A 17,850-nucleotide genomic window follows, 5' to 3' on the forward strand; every position below is an offset into this window, starting at 1 on the left:
AGCAGGGGAAACATTAAAAGTTCCAATTGTGAATTTTCGAAAACTTTCTTAAATCAATTTCAATTTTTGGGAATGAAAATGATTAACCACAGAGAATTTAATTATTTGCAAGCAAGAATTCAGTATGAGTTCACTTTAAAGTTATAAATATAATCTAAACTCTTTTTTTTTCGTCTTTATTCTAATCCACAAAAATGTTTCATGTATTTGTTGGCTTAAATTAAATTTGTAGTTGAAAGTTACTTTTACCACCATGCAGACAATATAAATAACTATATTTATTTATATATATTATCTGTTTGGTGCTTTTACCCAAAATATATTTGCATTTTAGAGCTTATGACTAATATTAACTTAGATCGTAAATCGGATGCCAGAAATCTCGAAACGAATGCTGAATGACAAATTATAGTTTTAGAAACAATTAAAGACGACACAAGAACACACTTAGACCATAAAAGTAACTACAAATTGATTCCCGAATTGTGTCCCGCTTAGCTTAACAAAGTTATATGTATATATATATTTAGATTCCAAATGATCTCGCTTAGCTCTTGAAGAGTCCGACGCACATGAGAAGATTGCGCCGGGTGAAATGAAGCGCCACAAAAGGTGAGTTCTTGCTGGGGAATGTGCGCAGCAGGTATACGTCCTCATCGTTCTCGTCCTGGTGATGCGACACCGTGATGTGATTGCGGAGATAATCTTCGGTGAGCCGATGGAAGTCCCACAGCGTCAGATTGTTGTCCAGCCCAGCTGCGGCAAGCAGAGTTCCATCCCGGCTGAAGGTAATCGTGGTGACAGTGCTCGTGTGCCGCAGCAGTGTTGTGACCAGCGATCCATTCGACAGATCCCACACAATGATGTTGTGATCCACGGAACCGGAGGCCAAGTAACGACCACAGGTGGAGAACGCCAGAGTATTGACGGTGCCCTTATGTCCTGTCATGAGACGCACGGATTGACCGTTGAGTGCATCCCAGAGACGCACAGTGCGATCGCTGGAGCCGGTGGCAATGTAATTGGAATTGGGATGGAACTGCACACAATCCACATCCGACAGATGACCCACAAAGACGCGAATCGACTGATTCGAATCCGTGGACCACAAACGGGCCGTTTTGTCATACGAACAGGAGACGAAATAGTAGCCATGCGGAGCAAATCTCACATCCCAGATGGGAAAGACATGGCCACGATAGGTGACCACACAGGACCAGGTGAGCAGTGACCAAAGGCGGATGGTGCTATCCTCAGAGCACGAGAGCAACAGATTCATTTCGGGCGCAAAGGCGCAACGATAGACGGGCCCAGTGTGACCCATAAAGGTGCGCGTCATCTCGCCACTGCGCTCGTCCAGCATGCGAGCGTTGATGTCGGCCGACTCCTTGTCCAGTTCACGCAGTGCATCCGCCTCTTTCAACGCACGCAACTTGGCCGGCGTCAGCGACCAGATGCGCACCGTCGAATCACTAAAGCCGCAGGCGAGCATCGTGGAATCGTCAGAGATCTCGGCACAGGTGACGCCCTGCATCGAATTGAGCACGGTGTAGAAGACGGCCGACGGCAGCTGATCCTTGTTGAGCGGTAGTCGCTTGCTCGCCTCACGCAGCGCCTTCAGCTTGAGCAGCTTGTCCGCATCCTTCAGCTCGGGCAGCGGGATGCGATCTATTGCAGGTGCATTGGGATCCGATTTTGATTTCTTCGAAAGCAACGGATCTTTTTTCGGTTTTTTTTTCTTAGGTCTATCGGGTGCGTCGGGATCATCGTCCTCTTCTTCGGGTGCCGGCGCTGGCGTCGTCAGCGTCTGAAAGTCCACCTCCTTGAGCAGGCCATAATAGACCCGCACCTTATTATCCTGTCGCTTCGCATCACCGATATGCGACCCGGCCGTTGCGACGCACTGCAACTTGTTGCGCGCCATGCCCTCGTAGGTGTCAAAGTGCAGATACTTGGACACAATATCTGCGACGACCTCCTGCCTCCGATCCTGTATGTGGCGCTTGAACAGGGAGTGAGCATCGCGGGACATGCGTATGACAAACTTATCCGTCTCCATCGCAGTCACCAGATCATTATCCAGCAGCTCCTCGGGCTTGGAAATCAACAACAGATTGAACAGACCCTCGATATAGTAGCCATCCAGATTCGATTTATATTTCTCAATGAAACCGCGCGCTTTTTCAATCTGTCCACTGGCTATGATCTTGAAATAGATCTGCACCAGGATCGGATACAGTACCATGGACAATTCGTGTTTGTAAATGTCCAGGGATTCCTCGACAAACGTTCGCAACTCATCGTATGCCTGCTCATACTGCTGGGCATCGAAAGCGTCGTCCCCAATGAACTTTGCCAGCGCCTCGGCTGTATTCGCTTCAGTTACAGCAAGCGACTTGGCTGACTGCGCCGCTATCGGTTTCTTGTTCAGCTGCTCATCCGCCTCACTGGCCTGAGCCAATGCATCGCTTAGCAATAGTTTTACATCCTCCTCGCAGATGCCAGCGAGATCAGCGCTGCTCACATTTGCCTCCTGACAGAGCAGCTCCTCGGTGCCCTTCAACTGGTATTTCCTTATCAGCTTGAGAAGGCAGAGTAGTTCCCGCTTGTCGGGCGTCTGCGATGGAGTCTCAGTGTCATTGCCTCCATTTATATTGGTTATTTCCATCCTCAAAATTAAACAAATGAAAATATTATTCTTGTACTTTGTGTTTGTTTTGGTAATATCGATATCGATATTTTTGGGCAGGGACGATATTACATTATCGATGCACTTTTAACCGGCATATTACAAACAGCTCGTCGTACTGATATACAAGTATACATATTATTATAAAAGCATTGTTATATTTTTCACATTAATACAATGCGGAATTGTAGTTTTAATTTGATTTCACATTATATTTATTTTTTAGCAGCATAATACAGTATTTTTAATCTGGTATTTTTTACATCTGCATAAAATACTCACTCACAAATTGTCGTTATTCAACACTACATAACTTGTTGAAACGAGCGAGGCATATTTATATCTCATACATAATCCGAATTTAAAAGGAATTAACTCGTTCGTAAAACATATCATAGCTAAAACTTCAGGTTAATCATTTTGACGTGCTCTTTTTAGCTGTTAAACTAATTTGAAGCACCAATGAGCCAACAAGTCATGAAGAAAAGAGTCATTGTGAAAAAGGTACGTAATCAAATTGGATTTGAAATCAAAATATAAATAAGTTTTGGACTTAACAACTCAATTTAGTATTTTAACATAGTGCTTTTGTTCCAGAATAAGTTGCGTATATGTTTTACCTGTGCACCAACAATCCCTAGTAATTAGACTTTGCCTGTCCAAAAAGTAACCTTTGTATTTTATCTCTCTCCGTCTCAAAATGAGTGATAATGTTGATAATAATGTTGTGGTAGGTTGAAGTACTCATCTATATTTGTATATATATATATATTTGTATGTATGTGAATTCTTGACCTTCACAGAAAAAAGTTGCCATTAAGGCGGCCAAATCAATTGATGCCAATGATGGGGAGACGAGATATAGTTTCACAGGACGCATGCAGGAATTGGTTGAGGCGTATAATTCTGCCGTACAATTGCTGCAGCCGAGGTGGCCGTGGTTCTTCTACCCCGGATATTTAATATACGCGGTCTACTGGCGCTATGCCAAATACTACAGGGGCAAGTTTCTGTTGACGCCCATGCCGAATCGCCTCTACGAACTGCTGACCAGCAACGAACTGATCAAATCCGAGCACGTAATCTTCGCCAGCACGGATGTCTACAACATCTACGCCGAATCGGACGATGTGAACTTTGTCAATTTGGTGGTGCGTGGCGGTGGTAAAGCTGGTTCAACTACTACTACTACTTCTAGTAATCCCGATAGATCTTGGGATGCATCCGAGTTGGTCATCAAGCAAATCTTGCAGGATACGCCGTATACGATTGTGGCACAACTGTTGCCGGTGGAGAGCTCACAATGCCAGAGCAACTGCCTCTATATAATGGTATGTGTTATACAGAAATATATCTATAAATGTAAATCGAATGAAATTGTTTCTTCTTTTAGGAAAACCTTTATGGCAATCTCATGGAACGTTTTGGCAATAGTGGCAATAAGACGAACAACTTTTGGGTACAGCTGGAGCACTTCAGCGATGAGCAAACGATACCAACAATAGCGACAAAAGCGCACGTTTATCTGCTCAATAATCCGCATGAGTTGCCCGCCGAGTTGTCGGAACTGATCTTGAGCAACTACTTCAATACGCCGCGAATGCTGCACCGTGGCCACATCTATCGCATTGAGGTGAACGCTCAGCTGGTGGGCACCGCTGCCTATGCCCATTATTATCTAATCTTCGCGTATTTGAGGGAGGTCTACTTCCGCTGTGTGCAGCTGGAGGCTAAAGGCAGCGAGTTTGAGCTGCAGGCTGTGGTGGCCAAGAACTTTAGCAATCTGCTGCAGGTGCCACATGTGCAAAGCTTTCTGCCACGCCAGATTCTCGATAGCTGCGCAATTGCTAATAATTATCCGAGTGGTCTGCGGAAACCCTATCAAAAGTTGCGCTCCTCGGTGGATGCATTTCTGCCAAAGAGATCGGCCTGCTTGTCGTCCAAGCACATCTTTCCCGTGTTTCTGCTGCAGGGCGAACGAGGCGCTGGCAAAACAAAGCTCATCAGTGCAATGGCCCAGGAGCTGGGCATGCATATCTATGGAGCTGATTGTGCGGAAATTGTGTCCCAAGTTCCCTCGCATACGGAGATGAAATTGAAGGCGGTGTTTGCCAAGAGTCAGATAAGCGAACCGCTTCTAATTTGTTTCCACAACTTTGAGGTGAGCTGGAATATATAATATATAACACATCATAAATATTTATCTCATTTCTCGAGACAGATATTCGGTATTGATAACGAGGGCAACGAGGATCTGCGTTTGCTGTCCGCCTTTCATGTGCAGATTCAGGATCTGTTCACACGCGATCGCAAGTTTCCCGTCGTAGTTGTTGCGCTCACCAGTGACAAGCACTTGAAGCCCATGATTCAGAGTCTCTTCCTGGAGATCATCAGCATTGAGGCGCCCAATCAAGCGGAACGCTTCGAGCTACTCCAATGGATGCATGTCCGGGAATCATTCAACGATGCGATTTACAACCAAAAGACATTGACTCAGTTGCCACTGTTTCCACTGCAAATGCAATCCCGTTACCTTAATCGACTCTGTCCCAAGTGGAAGGAGACGAGGAGTGTGCTTCATGAAGTCGCGGCTAAATCCCAGGGATTTATGTTGGGTGATCTGCAGCTGCTCTATGACAATGCCGTGCGACTCAAGCGACGCCAATCGACCCGGGCACAATCGCATCTCACGCTAGAACACTTTGCCACAAATCTGAACGAGATGCAGAGCTCCTTTGCCGACAGTTTGGGTGCACCCAAGGTGCCCAAGGTGTACTGGTCCGATATCGGTGGTCTCTACAAGCTTAAGGATGAAATTCAGAGCAGCATTGGTTTGCCGCTAAAGCATGTCCATTTAATGGGCAAAAACTTGCGGAGATCAGGCATTCTGCTTTATGGACCACCTGGCACCGGAAAGACCCTGGTCGCCAAGGCAGTTGCCACCGAATGTAATCTGAGCTTCCTCTCCGTGCAGGGACCCGAGCTGCTGAACATGTATGTTGGCCAAAGCGAGCAGAATGTCCGGGAGGTATTCACCCGTGCTCGCTCGGCGGCGCCCTGTGTACTCTTCCTGGATGAGTTGGACTCGCTGGCACCGAATCGTGGCGTTGCTGGCGATTCAGGCGGTGTCATGGATCGTGTGGTCTCCCAGCTGCTTGCCGAGATGGACGGCATGTGCAATGGGGATGTGAGCAAGCCCATTTTTATACTGGCTGCCACAAATCGTCCGGATCTAATTGATCCGGCACTCCTGCGACCTGGACGCTTCGATAAGCTCTTCTATGTGGGTCCGTGCTCGACGGCCGATGACAAGGCAGCGGTGCTCCGTGCGCAGACGCAACGCTTTATCCTGTCCGGTGACGTGGATCTCGTGCAGATCGCTGAGCACCTCCGAAGCGAGATGAGTGGTGCAGATTTGTACTCCATCTGCTCCAATGCCTGGCTATCTGCAGTACGTCGCATCATTAACAAGCATTTGAGTTGCGGCCTGGCCGCAAATGAGCTGACTGCTGCCCACATCATCGTTGAGTCCGAGGATTTTGCGACGTCCTTCAACAAATTTGTGCCTTCAATTAGCCAAAGTGATTTGGAATATTTCAAGAACCTGAAGGAATCGTATAGCGTTTAAATTGGACAAGCCGAATTTGTTAATTAATTTATCGAGTGTATCGTTAATGTGACTGTATAATTGTTATAACAATTCAATTGTTACTATATGCTATAATTTATACGATTTGTTAAAATGTTTATTTCAAAAATCAGCCTAAAATTCTTTTGTTTGGGTTTTTAGATGAGACCATAGTACTTGATACACCTTCTGTAAAGATTTTGCCGAGTTAGAGCTAGTTTTTGAGGAACTGTCCATGGCTTTTTGATCGACCTAAAAGTATGCTTTACAAAATGTATTTGGTGTAACCGCATAAAAGTATGCTTTTCATTGTATATTTGTATTTAATGACAAGCATTTATTTTATTAACCCTATTAGACAGACAACTTTGGTTCTATTTAATTAATAAATATTAATTTGTACTAACATACATAAATCATAATAAAAACGAATATAAATTAAATGCTGTTGTTGCACACGCCATCTGTCGTAGATTTCTTGAATCGATCTTGAGTGCAAGTATCGATACTTGCCAGCCGGCCCACACACGCCTCGACTGCTTGGCAACGAAGCAGTGCTAAGTCAGTTGTATGCCGACAACTGTAAAACAGTCATAACGTGTGTGTATGCAAACAGCGCAACGACAATTTGGTGTATTTTTTAGTTGACACTATCTAATGTGTACGTTCTTATAATATAATGAGCATTTTAGCTTGGCGTCATACTTGATTTCGCCATCTGGCCTTCATTTCTCGCAAGCATCGATACTTGCTCGCTGGCCCATACACGAATCGACAAAGCAGTGCAAATTCAGCTGTAACTGTAACTGCCGGCAACAGTCAAGCAGTCGCAACGTGTGTGGGTCGGTTTCATAAATAAATAAATAAAATACAAATATGTTAACAGCGCCATGAAAACAACAAATTTCAATGTCGGCTTACTGGGGCACGTTGATTGCGGCAAAACAACATTGGCGCGCGCCCTCAGCTCCATTTCGAGCACGGCGGCCTTCGACAAGAATCCGCAATCAGTAGAAAGAGGAATAACACTTGACCTGGGTTTCAGTGCATTTCTATGGGAGAAACCACAAAAAGAACAACAGCAACAACAACTGCAAATCACCTTTGTGGATTGTCCTGGCCATGCCAGCCTCATAAGAACCATCATCGGAGGTGAGTATTCATTAAAAAATAATTTATTTAATTAGAAAATACTATTTGCAACAGGTGCGCAAATAATTGATTTAATGCTGCTCGTTGTGGATGCCCAGAAAGGCATCCAGACTCAGACAGCGGAATGTTTACTGATTGGCGAGCTGCTCGACAAGCAGCTCCTGGTGGTGATCAACAAGTTGGATGCGCTGCCCGCGGAGCAGCGGGAATCGCAGCTGGAGAAGCTACGCGCCAGATTGAGAAAAACACTGGCGAGCACCAAGTTCGGCAAGGAGGTGCCCATTTACACTGTGTCCGCATTGGTAGGCACCAATATTGAGCAACTGCGTCTGGCGTTGGGCGCAGCTTGCGAAGCATCACAGCGGCAATTAAGCCCAGCAGCAGGAGCAGCACCACTGCTCATCTATGTGGATCACTGTTTTGCCATCAAGGGTCAGGGCACTGTCTGCACTGGCACTGTGCTCCAGGGCACTGTGGCCATCAATGACACCGTGGAACTGCCCATGCTGGGTGAACGACGCAAAGTGAAATCCATACAGAGATTCAGGCAGCCGGTGGATGAAGCCAGCGCAGGCGATCGCATTGGATTGTGTGTGACGCAGTTCAATGCGAAGCTGATGGAACGCGGCATTATAGCCCAGCCGGATTACCTGAAGCCCGTCCATGCCGTGTGTGTCCAGCTGCAGCCGATTCGTTATTTTAAGCACCCAATCCGCTCGAGAAGTAAGCTGCACATCAGCGTTGGACACGACACAGTCATGGCGAATCTCCACCTGTTCAGAGATGAGGCAACTCAACTGTCCAGCTTTGATTTGAGCAGGGAATATGAGCACGTGGAAGAGTTGTTGCCTCAGCAGGCAATGGATTCCGGTGCGGATTGCATTTTTGCCCTGCTGCAATTTGAATCGCCTGTGCTGAGCACTTTGGGCAGCACACTGATTGCCTCCAAGCTGGACATGGATGTGCACAGCAGCAGTTGCCGCTTGGCCTTCTGGGGTCGCATCCTGTGGCAGACGCACTGCATTAACTACAAGCGGGAGCTATTGCCACAGTTGCGCATCTTTAAGCACAAACATAAGGAGAGCAATGTGCAGCGTGTGGTTAATCCCAACGAGATCATTGTCCAGAATCTCTTTAAGAAGGAGGCGAATCGTGACATCTACGTGGGCAAACGGGTGCAGCTCTCCACTGGAGAAACGGGTCACATCGAACGCACTTTCGGGCAATCTTCCAAGGTATGCATCCTGTTCAGGGATGGATTGAGGCAGGAGACGCTCGAGCAGCTTAAGTCGGAGCGAGCGAAGGAGGTGCGAGTGCTGCTGAATTGCAAGAAGTATATTTTCAATAAACAAGCCGGACTCTTTCAATAATACATTTTCATTATTAATTGCTAATAATTCAAGACAAACGTTTAAAATATATTTCTTGCTGCTTCTGTTAGCGCCATCTGTAGGCAGTTGTTGTCCACAACTGTCATTTTACAACACTTTTTTTTATCGACATGCCACCACAAAAGCAACATCAAGAAGAAGAAGAATGCCGGACACAAACAAAACAAAAGTGCATTTTATTGCGGAATTTAAAGCTTAAATGCAAACGCTTAATTAAAACATAGACAATTAAACAATTGCATAATGTACTGGTACATTGTGTCTGTGCTGCTGCTCTTCTGCACGGCCAAGACGCAGCCCGTCACTGTGGATTGCAACGAGCTGCTGATGGGTCAATATATGTGCCCCGATCCCGCCAAGCATCACATTGATCCCGAAACCCAGCAACTGCGCGGCTGCACCAAAGAGAATCGAGCGCCCGTATGGTGCATAGCTGCCCACGATATCAACTGCACCGAGACGGGTAACTCAACGTTCACGCGTCAAACCACCTGCAAATGGACGTAAGTAACAAGTGGGATTTCAACGTTGCAAAAAGATTTAATGACTTTTGATTGATTTTAACTTAATATTCATTTGCAGCAATGGATATCATTTGGACACCACGCTAATGCTATCTGTATTCCTTGGCATGTTTGGCGCGGATCGCTTTTACTTGGGCTATCCGGGCATTGGTTTACTAAAATTCTGCACGCTGGGTGGAATGTTTCTGGGCCAATTAGTTGACATTGTGCTGATCGCAATGCAGGTTGTGGGACCAGCGGATGGATCGGCCTATATTATACGTATGTATATATTATGTAGTTTAACTATCTATAACAATCCCTTCATTATATTATACGTATATAGTATATTCCTTATCAGCATTGATATGGCAATGGTTTTAAACGAATAAGATCTTAAGACATGAGAATTATGCAAAAATATTTCGCCTCTTCAATATTATTTTATAATATTTTCTAGCTTACTATGGAGCTGGCATTACTATTGTGCGAAGTGATAATACCACATACCGTTATTGCAATCAGCTCTACTGCATGCAACAATAATAAAGGACGTAGATGTTACCATCTGAAAGATCAGCTTACATCAAACAGCAACTGATAAAAGTGGACTATAAATATTAATATTATATATTATATCTCAGTGTATTTTATAGCATTAGTTACTAAGTGAAGATAATTGTTTTAAATTTACTAGAATTAAACACTTCTGTAACAACCGTGTAAATAAACCAATTGTTGCCAAAACTATTCCCTGTTGCCTAAGCAGGCAACAACACAAGTAATTGGCCAAACTTGTACTCTGATCGTATTCAGATTTAGCATTTGCAGCGAAGCTCAGAAGTTGATCGAGATTTGCTGGGATTGCTGACTCACTCTCTGCTGCAAAATGTAATCAACGCAGATGACGGCAATTGGAACGGAGGATACGGGAGGTGCGGTTATGGTAGGGGCAGGGGAGGGGTGAACGGTGCGAGTTACGAATTGCGATTGCGATTCAGCATGCTGTGTGTACGAGGTTCTGTGGGCCTTTCATCTGATTGGCATTTCCGAAATAATCAGCGACATTGCATCGACAATGGCACGAACCGAAGAAGAAGAAACAACACGACAAGCCAGAAAATGCGTCGCTTGTTCGATTTAATTGCCATGGCCAATGTTGGGGTCGAGTGTAATTCAATGCCTTTTAATTAGGCGATCAATTAAGGCAGATTCGCAGCTTCAGAAAGCAAAAGCAAAATTTATATGAGTTCAGCGAAAGTAAAAAAATCAAGCGCCCAAAACAGCAATAAATGTGAAGCACCACATGCAAAACAAACAGTTCGAGAGTCAGTGACCGTCGAACTGTAGAAGACATATATCGTATACGCTCTGTGGGTGACTTGTTAAAGTTATGGCTCGCTAATTGAACGGTTTGTCAACTTTGAAGTCTATTTATAATTTCTTGAACAACTATTTTTTCAATTCAAAAATAAACCGAAAGCAATTTTGCTTTAATTTTAATATATCATCTATATATGTAATTATACTCAAATGTGCTTACAAGCAGGAGATAATTAAAAAATATACATCAATTATAATCAGCGAGCGACGTTTTGTGTGATTGGAACAATAGTAAAATGGTTGCCACGCCTCCAAACAAATACTAGGCTCTTAACACTCTTAATGCCCCTCACTTTCCGTTGAGCACTTTCTGTCCGTCGCTCAGCATGTGTCTTGTTTCAATTAGCCAAGTTGACAGCCAGTTGTTATATGTCGCTGTTATTACTTGTTGTTGTTGCTATTGATGTATATGGATAGTAAACACACATCCATGTATGTAATTACAGCATTCGAGTCTGATCTCTGTCTGACAGGCACATGCTGTAAATAAGCTAACTAACTTGACCAGTAGCTGCAGCTGAATAGGAGTCAATTGTCGTTGCCTTTTGTTGGTTCAAGTGAATGGAGTCCTTCAATCGAATACTGGTATCGTTTACTCTTTTTTACAGCCAACTCTTGCAGGCAAATGAACTTTATCAATGGCCATTAGAAATTCGATCAACTTGTTTGTCTGTGGCTTTTATAAACCTCTTCTTTTCCTTTTTTCTTATGGTGCGCATGGAAAATGCCGAGAATTATGAGCTATATTGTTTTTTTAGGGGTGTTTTGTGACTATTTGTCTTTGTAGTTAGCTAGAGAGCATCACCTGAAGTCCAATGAGCACAGCGGTTTTGTGTTTTGTGTTTTTTCTTATTTTTTTCTTTTTTTGTTAAGCAAAAAATACAAAACACAAATTACTAAGCACACATAAAGCAGAAGATACAAAGCTAAGTTTAGCAAATAATGGCAAATTGCAAATATTTACAGTTATCAAAATAGCATCGATGCTTTGCGTAAACTGTTATATATATAGACCGAAGACACTTGCACCGACTCGAGATCGGAGCGTCATATAGACAAAACCCAAGAGAATGGGGTATATAGAGGGAGTGATACTTGTGCTATTTACATGGCGCTTAAAAGCTCAACGGCTAATTACGCTCAAGTGGCGTGGAAAATTGTGGGCCAAACGCCTGTGTTACGCCCCTCATGGGGGCCCAGTGACGTTTATGCCAAATTGCTTTTAAAGTTGTTTACAATTCACCGTTAACGCTGATAGCAAGAGCACTCTAAACAAATACGACGACTGCCCGTAATTTAATGAAGCGCAATTATTGAATTTTCAAAGTAAATCATTTGACTGCCTCATGCCTTGCCACATGGGGCCAAGTAGTGGTTGCTGTTGTGGTTGCATGTTGCGGCAGCGGCAGCGACAGCGGCAGCGGCATTTGCAAATTGTTAGCTAGCTGCGAGTTCCTTTGCTAGTCGCATAAATAATGCCAGCGTCTTGTGACAAAATATGCGCCTGGGAAAACCGAAAGCCTAAGCGAAATCTGAAAAGGCAACTTCAACTGCAATTCACAACATTCGTGATAACTGGCAACAATTTTCCATGAGCAGCCGCCAAATGCGAGTTTACCTGGTCTACCTATCCTATCCTATGCCATGCTATACAATGAGTGCATAAATCATCTCTGGCTGCCTGCCCCCCTTCACTCTTCGTGAGCCCACTGAATTTTTCATGGCATTTTCCTCAGCTCGCCGTATAAATGTCAAATGCTTACCAATTTGATTTGGCGTTTGGCTAAGTATAAATTATAGCAGGTAAAACACCTGCCTACTGCCCCCCACCCTGTGCACTGCCCCTCTCCGATCGCTTCCCCCATTCTATAGCGACTATCTGGTGAAAAGTTGTCTTTAATTTGCGTTTAAGCCAACAATTTAGCAACTTAAGTGTTATTATCGCATTTGAAACAAATGTCATAAAAGATTTGTGGCTTTTGAACAAGTGCGGCTAAGTGCTAGTTGCTGTACTTTAACTGTGAATGCTGCTGCTGCTGTTATTATTATTATTATTATTGTTGTTGTTGTTGTTGTTGGTGGTGTTTGTTGTTTCTGTTGTTAATGTATTGCATTTGCTTTTGCATTTGGCTAATGCATCTTTCCAAATGTTATGTGGCTTGTAAATGGCATATGTAATTTGAATTTCGATAAGACTGCAATTATTTCCATTAAGTAGCCAAGCTTTTAAATTTTATGGTCATAATGCCCATTTCGACTAAAAGTATTATCTGGAGATCAAACCATATTCAAGATGCTAATGCTTGCGAAAATCGTTTAAGTTTTGACAAAAAGGACCCCTCTCTAAATGCGATTTTCGATAGACACTTGATTTTTCCAGTGTGATTCACTAACAATGTACTAAACATTAAGTACTTTAATAGCTCTTGAGATAGAATGCCTTTCTTAGACACTTGAATCCCAAGTACTATTCACAACATTCCATAGAAATGAGACTTATCTATTTTATAGCTTATCACAAAATTTTATAGCTGTAGGTAAAAAAAAACGAGATTTCAATTGCATATTTAACGTTCCATTCATGAGAGTTTCGAGTGCCGGTATTTCACATTCCACTATAATAATGGCAGCGAAAACAGTGTTCGAGGTATATTAAAATGCGAGTTGACAAAATTTTAATTTGCAGCACTGAATTCTAAGAATTGATTGAAACCGAGAGTTGAGATAACATTATAGCCGGTATTGTTTGAAGGGGGTAAATGAGCCAGTCACATGTACCGCCCCAGCCACATGTTAACAAGGTGTTAATTTCACATTGCGCCCCTCTGTGGAATGGAATGCGGACAATTTTTGAAAATTATATTTCGATTGCCGACTTCGGAGCTGCGAAATATCGAGCACCGAACGGACTTTGAGCTGCTAGCAAAACCGGATAAAACTAGATAAATTTGTCTTCGTATCCAAGGAACTGAGTTTCAAATACAAACGAAATTAACTTTAGTAGAAGCAGTATGTTTTACCAAGCTTAAGCTGCTTTAATTGTAAAGATAATAAACATACTATATGGGCCCATATAAGATTATATAGGAGAGCTGTTGTTTGCATTTGAATAAAGTATCAAGCGTAACATAAAGTAATATAATACCAACGTATTACGGCTACTCGTCGTTTCTATAACTTCTTCAGTTCAACTTGACCCCAAACCAATTGCTGGCACTATTTAACGGTGCGAGCCCCTCAAAACTAAGAAAAGCCAATCCGCAGCGTCTGTGGCTGCCAACAACAACAACAACAAAAGCAACAACAATAATAACAACAATAACAGAGCAGAGCACTTCGTAAACGAGTCGTTTGTTTTTGCTCGTGTCGCGCTGCTTTCGGTTCGTGCTTCACGGCTGCTGCTCTCGCTACATTCGTCGCCTGCGATTCGTGCGCTGTTCCCCCGTTCAGTTCTCGTTTAACAGCGCCGGCGAACGGTCAGAGAATTGTGGAAAAGCGCTGAGCTCAGATTGCAAAATCGAGCGAAGAAAAACTGCCTGCGCAGCTAGGAAAAGTTTTCAAGCTGTTAGAAAATTTTGCGCGCGCGTCAACATCTCAAAAAGATCGCTTGATAAAATTAAACAAATACATAATACTAATAAAAAAAAAAATTAAATAATATATAGAAACAAAACCGCAATAATTCCAAGTCCATAAATCCAACACAAATAGAAAACATTATCCGCCGTGCTGGCTGCCACAACAGCTTGATCTAAGCCTTGTTATCGCGCGTCTTTTCTGTGTGTGTGCTTCCAATTAATAATATTTAAAACAACATTGATTTAAGTAAACAAGAAATGGTATATATTTTAAAATGTCCAGCGTTTCCATAAGGTTGGCAAAAATACGTTTTTAAGTACTGCAACAGAATAGGAAAATGAAAATCTAATAAAAAATTGGCGCGCAATTGGCAATTGCAAACGCTTTGCCTAGCGTTGTGATTTACATGCATAAATTGCATTTGTATTTGAACTTGCATTTGAATTAAGACAGACAACAACAAACAGCCACAATAAAAACGATAGACAATAAATTAGCTGGCGCGCTGCTAAGCACAGTTGAGCTAAAGTTCAACCGAGTTAAGTTGTGGCACAACGTGGCGTATGCGTAATCTGTAATTTTACACATCCTGCGGAAACTGAACAGTGACTTTTGTGTTGTTGTTACGCGTGTGTGGCACGTGGCGCGGGAGACTATTAATTATTTGCTAAGAGAGACAGACAGAGAAAGGAAATAAGGAAAACAATTGAAATGAGAAGCGTGCTGCGCGGTGCGAGTGTTTTATGTGTTGCTGTCGCTGTTGTTGTTCCTGATGCTGATGTTGTTGTTGCTTTATCTTAAGAAACAACAAACAAATTGAGATAAAAGCCAAGAAGACACTGGACAGCCACAGCCGCACAAAGCAATTGAAAATGCGATTCATACCGACAACAACAACAACAATAACAATATCAAAAAAAGAGCAACAACTACTAGACAACGATTCCGCCTCCAGCAGCACCACATCCTACAGAACATCATCCCCCTGCACTCCACGCTGCCGCTGCTGTTGCTGCTGTTGCTGCTGTTGCTCCTCGGTCCGGCAACATGTCAAGCATAATTAATTTTCGATTCAGCCTGTGCTGCCGCCAATTTCAACCCGTCGCCGTCTCCATTGCCAACGCCACCGTCACCGTCGCCGCCTCGTCTACGTTCCTGCAATTGTGCTGAAAGTCAAGTCGATTGCCCAGCACAAACCCCCTCTCACACAACAACCACCCCGTCGCCAACGTCGTGCCGTCAGCTGGAAGTCGATTCTACGGGTAAACTTTGCCTCTTTACTTTTCTTTTGAAATTAATTTTTTTTTGTTGCCTTTGTTGTTATGTTGTTTCTGTTGTTGTTATTGTTGTTTCTGTTGTTGCTGCTATTGTTGCTGTTGTTGCCTGACAATAAGTACGTGTAGAGCGCGATTTTGTTTTATTATAATGAGAACATATAAACATTTTGCTATCTGCCCGACGTGCACTGCCCTGCCCAGCCGCCCGCCGGCGCTGTCTCTTTGGTTGTTTCAACATTTTGCGAAAATTGTTTAATTGTTTGAATACTATTATCACATTTTATGAGAGTGAGAGAGCGAGATAGAGAGAGAAAGAGAGTACAGCAGATTTGTGAGTGTTTATGTAGGCTTCTCTTGTCTCATACAGCCTATCTCTCGGTGTATTCCCCTTCTATTCCTCCCTTTCTTCCCTTCGATGTGTATATTCACGACGTGTATTCAATTGTGAAATGAATCAAGTTGGAATCAAAATAACTAGAAATTATTATTCAAACATTCAAGGCATATGTAAGCATTTTACCTAATAAGTTAAGCAATTAAGAAATCTGCATAGTATTTTGCACACACAATTTATAAGGCACAAATTTACTGTTGACTTTGTCTTTAAGGGTTGGCAGATAGTTCTTGCCTTTTTAGCCGACCAAACAGTCAGTTAGAGTTGAGGTCTTCAAACATTTTAGCCAATTAAATGCAATGCTGAACTTAAAGCATTCTTCTCTGCAGAGTTGCCCAGTTGAGTTCGTGGTAACAAGTGTTATTCCGTATGCTCAGTAATCAATCTTAATTCACAGCTTATTTTTAATGTGATTAAATTAAATCGATTTGACTCATATACTTTATTGTGTCAAATTTAAATCCTACTCTCAGTTTTTAAGACTTTTGGATGGTTATTTTTGTTCTCGAAAATTGGGAAACTAAATTTTCCCAAAAACGTCAATTTCTGTTTGAATTTCATAATGTTTATTTGATTCCTTTGAGACCTTAGAATAAATTCAAAGTAGCTTCCGCTTTTTCATGCTGATTCAGCATAAACATACCGAATATTATTTATGAAATCACAGAACTTAATATGATTTATTTGCATATATTTGTATACCATACTCTGTCTACTCATAGTTTTCAATTCTGCAGCCACATATACTAAACAGTTGTTTGTTCGTGGTGCAAGTTCGTTTGAAGTATAATCGAATTGATAGTTTATCTTGATTGCTATTTGATAGCGTCACATATTAATATACGTACGTATATTAGTATTTCGCAAGTAGAACAAATAGCACATTAACCAATTGTGACTATCACTTGAATTTCACAATTACACGGTATTCATGGTTGTGGCTCAATCACAGTCGAATAGTATTGTTCGGTTGTTAGCTATATATGAATAGTTTACGGGGATGAATCATATTGTTTGGCTCATTAATAACAATGTGTCAAATTTCGCATGTCCCATATGCACATATCTATCAACAATTAGTTGTCATAAGTGACTAAAAATCACGTTTTAAATACAATTACTTAGAATTGACACAGACAGTTCAGTTCACAATATACGTACTTATATATATATATATATATATATATATATATATATATATATATATATATATATATATATTTATGTATTCAATAAAAAAGATTTCAATTTCCTGTCGCACATAAGTATTAAGAAAATGTTACTCTACAACTTGAAGAATTACAATGCTTTCATTAAACGCAACAAAGTATCCGAGAATTACAGGAAAAAAAACAATATGAAAAAAATATGACATCAAGCAGAGACGAACAAAAAAATGCATTAATAAAAAAAAAAAGAACTGTATGAAATGTTGGTAATAACTGCGTACGCAGTTACCTGTAATATCTGAAACTGGGCACAGTCTGGGATGGGACTCGGCATGTGGAACTGGGATCGCAACTGGGGATTGTGGCGTGAGGGGGTTTCTTTTTACATGGCTTACGGAGTAAATATGAATGCAGACACATTTGCTGGCATATCTGGCCAGAGCAGACTGTCTGGACAGTACAGACATGCTATAAAGACCGCATTTGCTGGTTGGACAGTAGGCAGTTGGTTGGATGACAGTCAGCTTAGACGACAACGACAATTGGACAGGCTCTCTGGGTCTAGGTGTTGCTTTTTTGCTTTATTTTTTTTTTTTTTGTTGCATTTGCTGTTCGCCTTATGGTAAAAATGCAACCATACCTGTTTTGCCAACACACACGCACACACAGCCAACAACAACTCAAC

General features: G+C 42.3%; 4 protein-coding genes across 7 annotated transcripts; 3 read left to right on the forward strand and 1 right to left on the reverse strand.

Moving 5' to 3' along the window:
- Positions 1–299: 299 nt before the first annotated feature.
- On the reverse strand, positions 300–2,713 carry LOC6559069 (transcription initiation factor TFIID subunit 5). The gene has a single exon (XM_001986074.2). The coding sequence runs from the start codon at positions 2,666–2,668 to the stop codon at positions 548–550; it is 2,121 nt and encodes a 706-aa protein (XP_001986110.1). The 5' UTR covers positions 2,669–2,713; the 3' UTR covers positions 300–547.
- A 283-nt stretch (positions 2,714–2,996) lies between these two features.
- LOC6559535 (peroxisome assembly factor 2) lies at positions 2,997–6,450 on the forward strand. Of its 4 annotated transcripts, none has more exons than XM_043214864.1 (5): positions 2,997–3,067; positions 3,128–3,193; positions 3,493–4,020; positions 4,083–4,850; positions 4,911–6,450. In XM_043214864.1, the coding sequence occupies exons 2-5, from the start codon at positions 3,152–3,154 to the stop codon at positions 6,315–6,317; spliced, it is 2,745 nt and encodes a 914-aa protein (XP_043070799.1). In that variant the 5' UTR covers positions 2,997–3,067; positions 3,128–3,151; the 3' UTR covers positions 6,318–6,450. The 4 variants fall into 4 exon arrangements, with proteins under 4 accessions (XP_043070799.1, XP_032590582.1, XP_032590583.1 ...); XM_032734691.2 differs by lacking the exon at positions 2,997–3,067 and adding an exon at positions 3,287–3,419 and having other exon boundaries at positions 3,097–3,193; XM_032734692.2 differs by lacking the exon at positions 2,997–3,067 and having other exon boundaries at positions 3,097–3,193.
- A 742-nt stretch (positions 6,451–7,192) lies between these two features.
- On the forward strand, positions 7,193–8,854 carry LOC6559536 (selenocysteine-specific elongation factor). The gene is made up of 2 exons (XM_001986076.2): positions 7,193–7,469; positions 7,524–8,854. The coding sequence occupies exons 1-2, from the start codon at positions 7,208–7,210 to the stop codon at positions 8,837–8,839; spliced, it is 1,578 nt and encodes a 525-aa protein (XP_001986112.1). The 5' UTR covers positions 7,193–7,207; the 3' UTR covers positions 8,840–8,854.
- A 128-nt stretch (positions 8,855–8,982) lies between these two features.
- Positions 8,983–10,148, forward strand: LOC6559057 (TM2 domain-containing protein CG10795). The gene is made up of 3 exons (XM_001986077.2): positions 8,983–9,363; positions 9,443–9,645; positions 9,824–10,148. The coding sequence occupies exons 1-3, from the start codon at positions 9,104–9,106 to the stop codon at positions 9,907–9,909; spliced, it is 549 nt and encodes a 182-aa protein (XP_001986113.1). The 5' UTR covers positions 8,983–9,103; the 3' UTR covers positions 9,910–10,148.
- The last annotated feature ends 7,702 nt before the right edge of the window (positions 10,149–17,850 follow it).

This window comes from Drosophila grimshawi, unplaced genomic scaffold (assembly GCF_018153295.1).
Source record: "Drosophila grimshawi isolate 15287-2541.00 unplaced genomic scaffold, ASM1815329v1 contig_1367, whole genome shotgun sequence".
NCBI lineage: Eukaryota > Metazoa > Arthropoda > Insecta > Diptera > Drosophilidae > Drosophila > Drosophila grimshawi.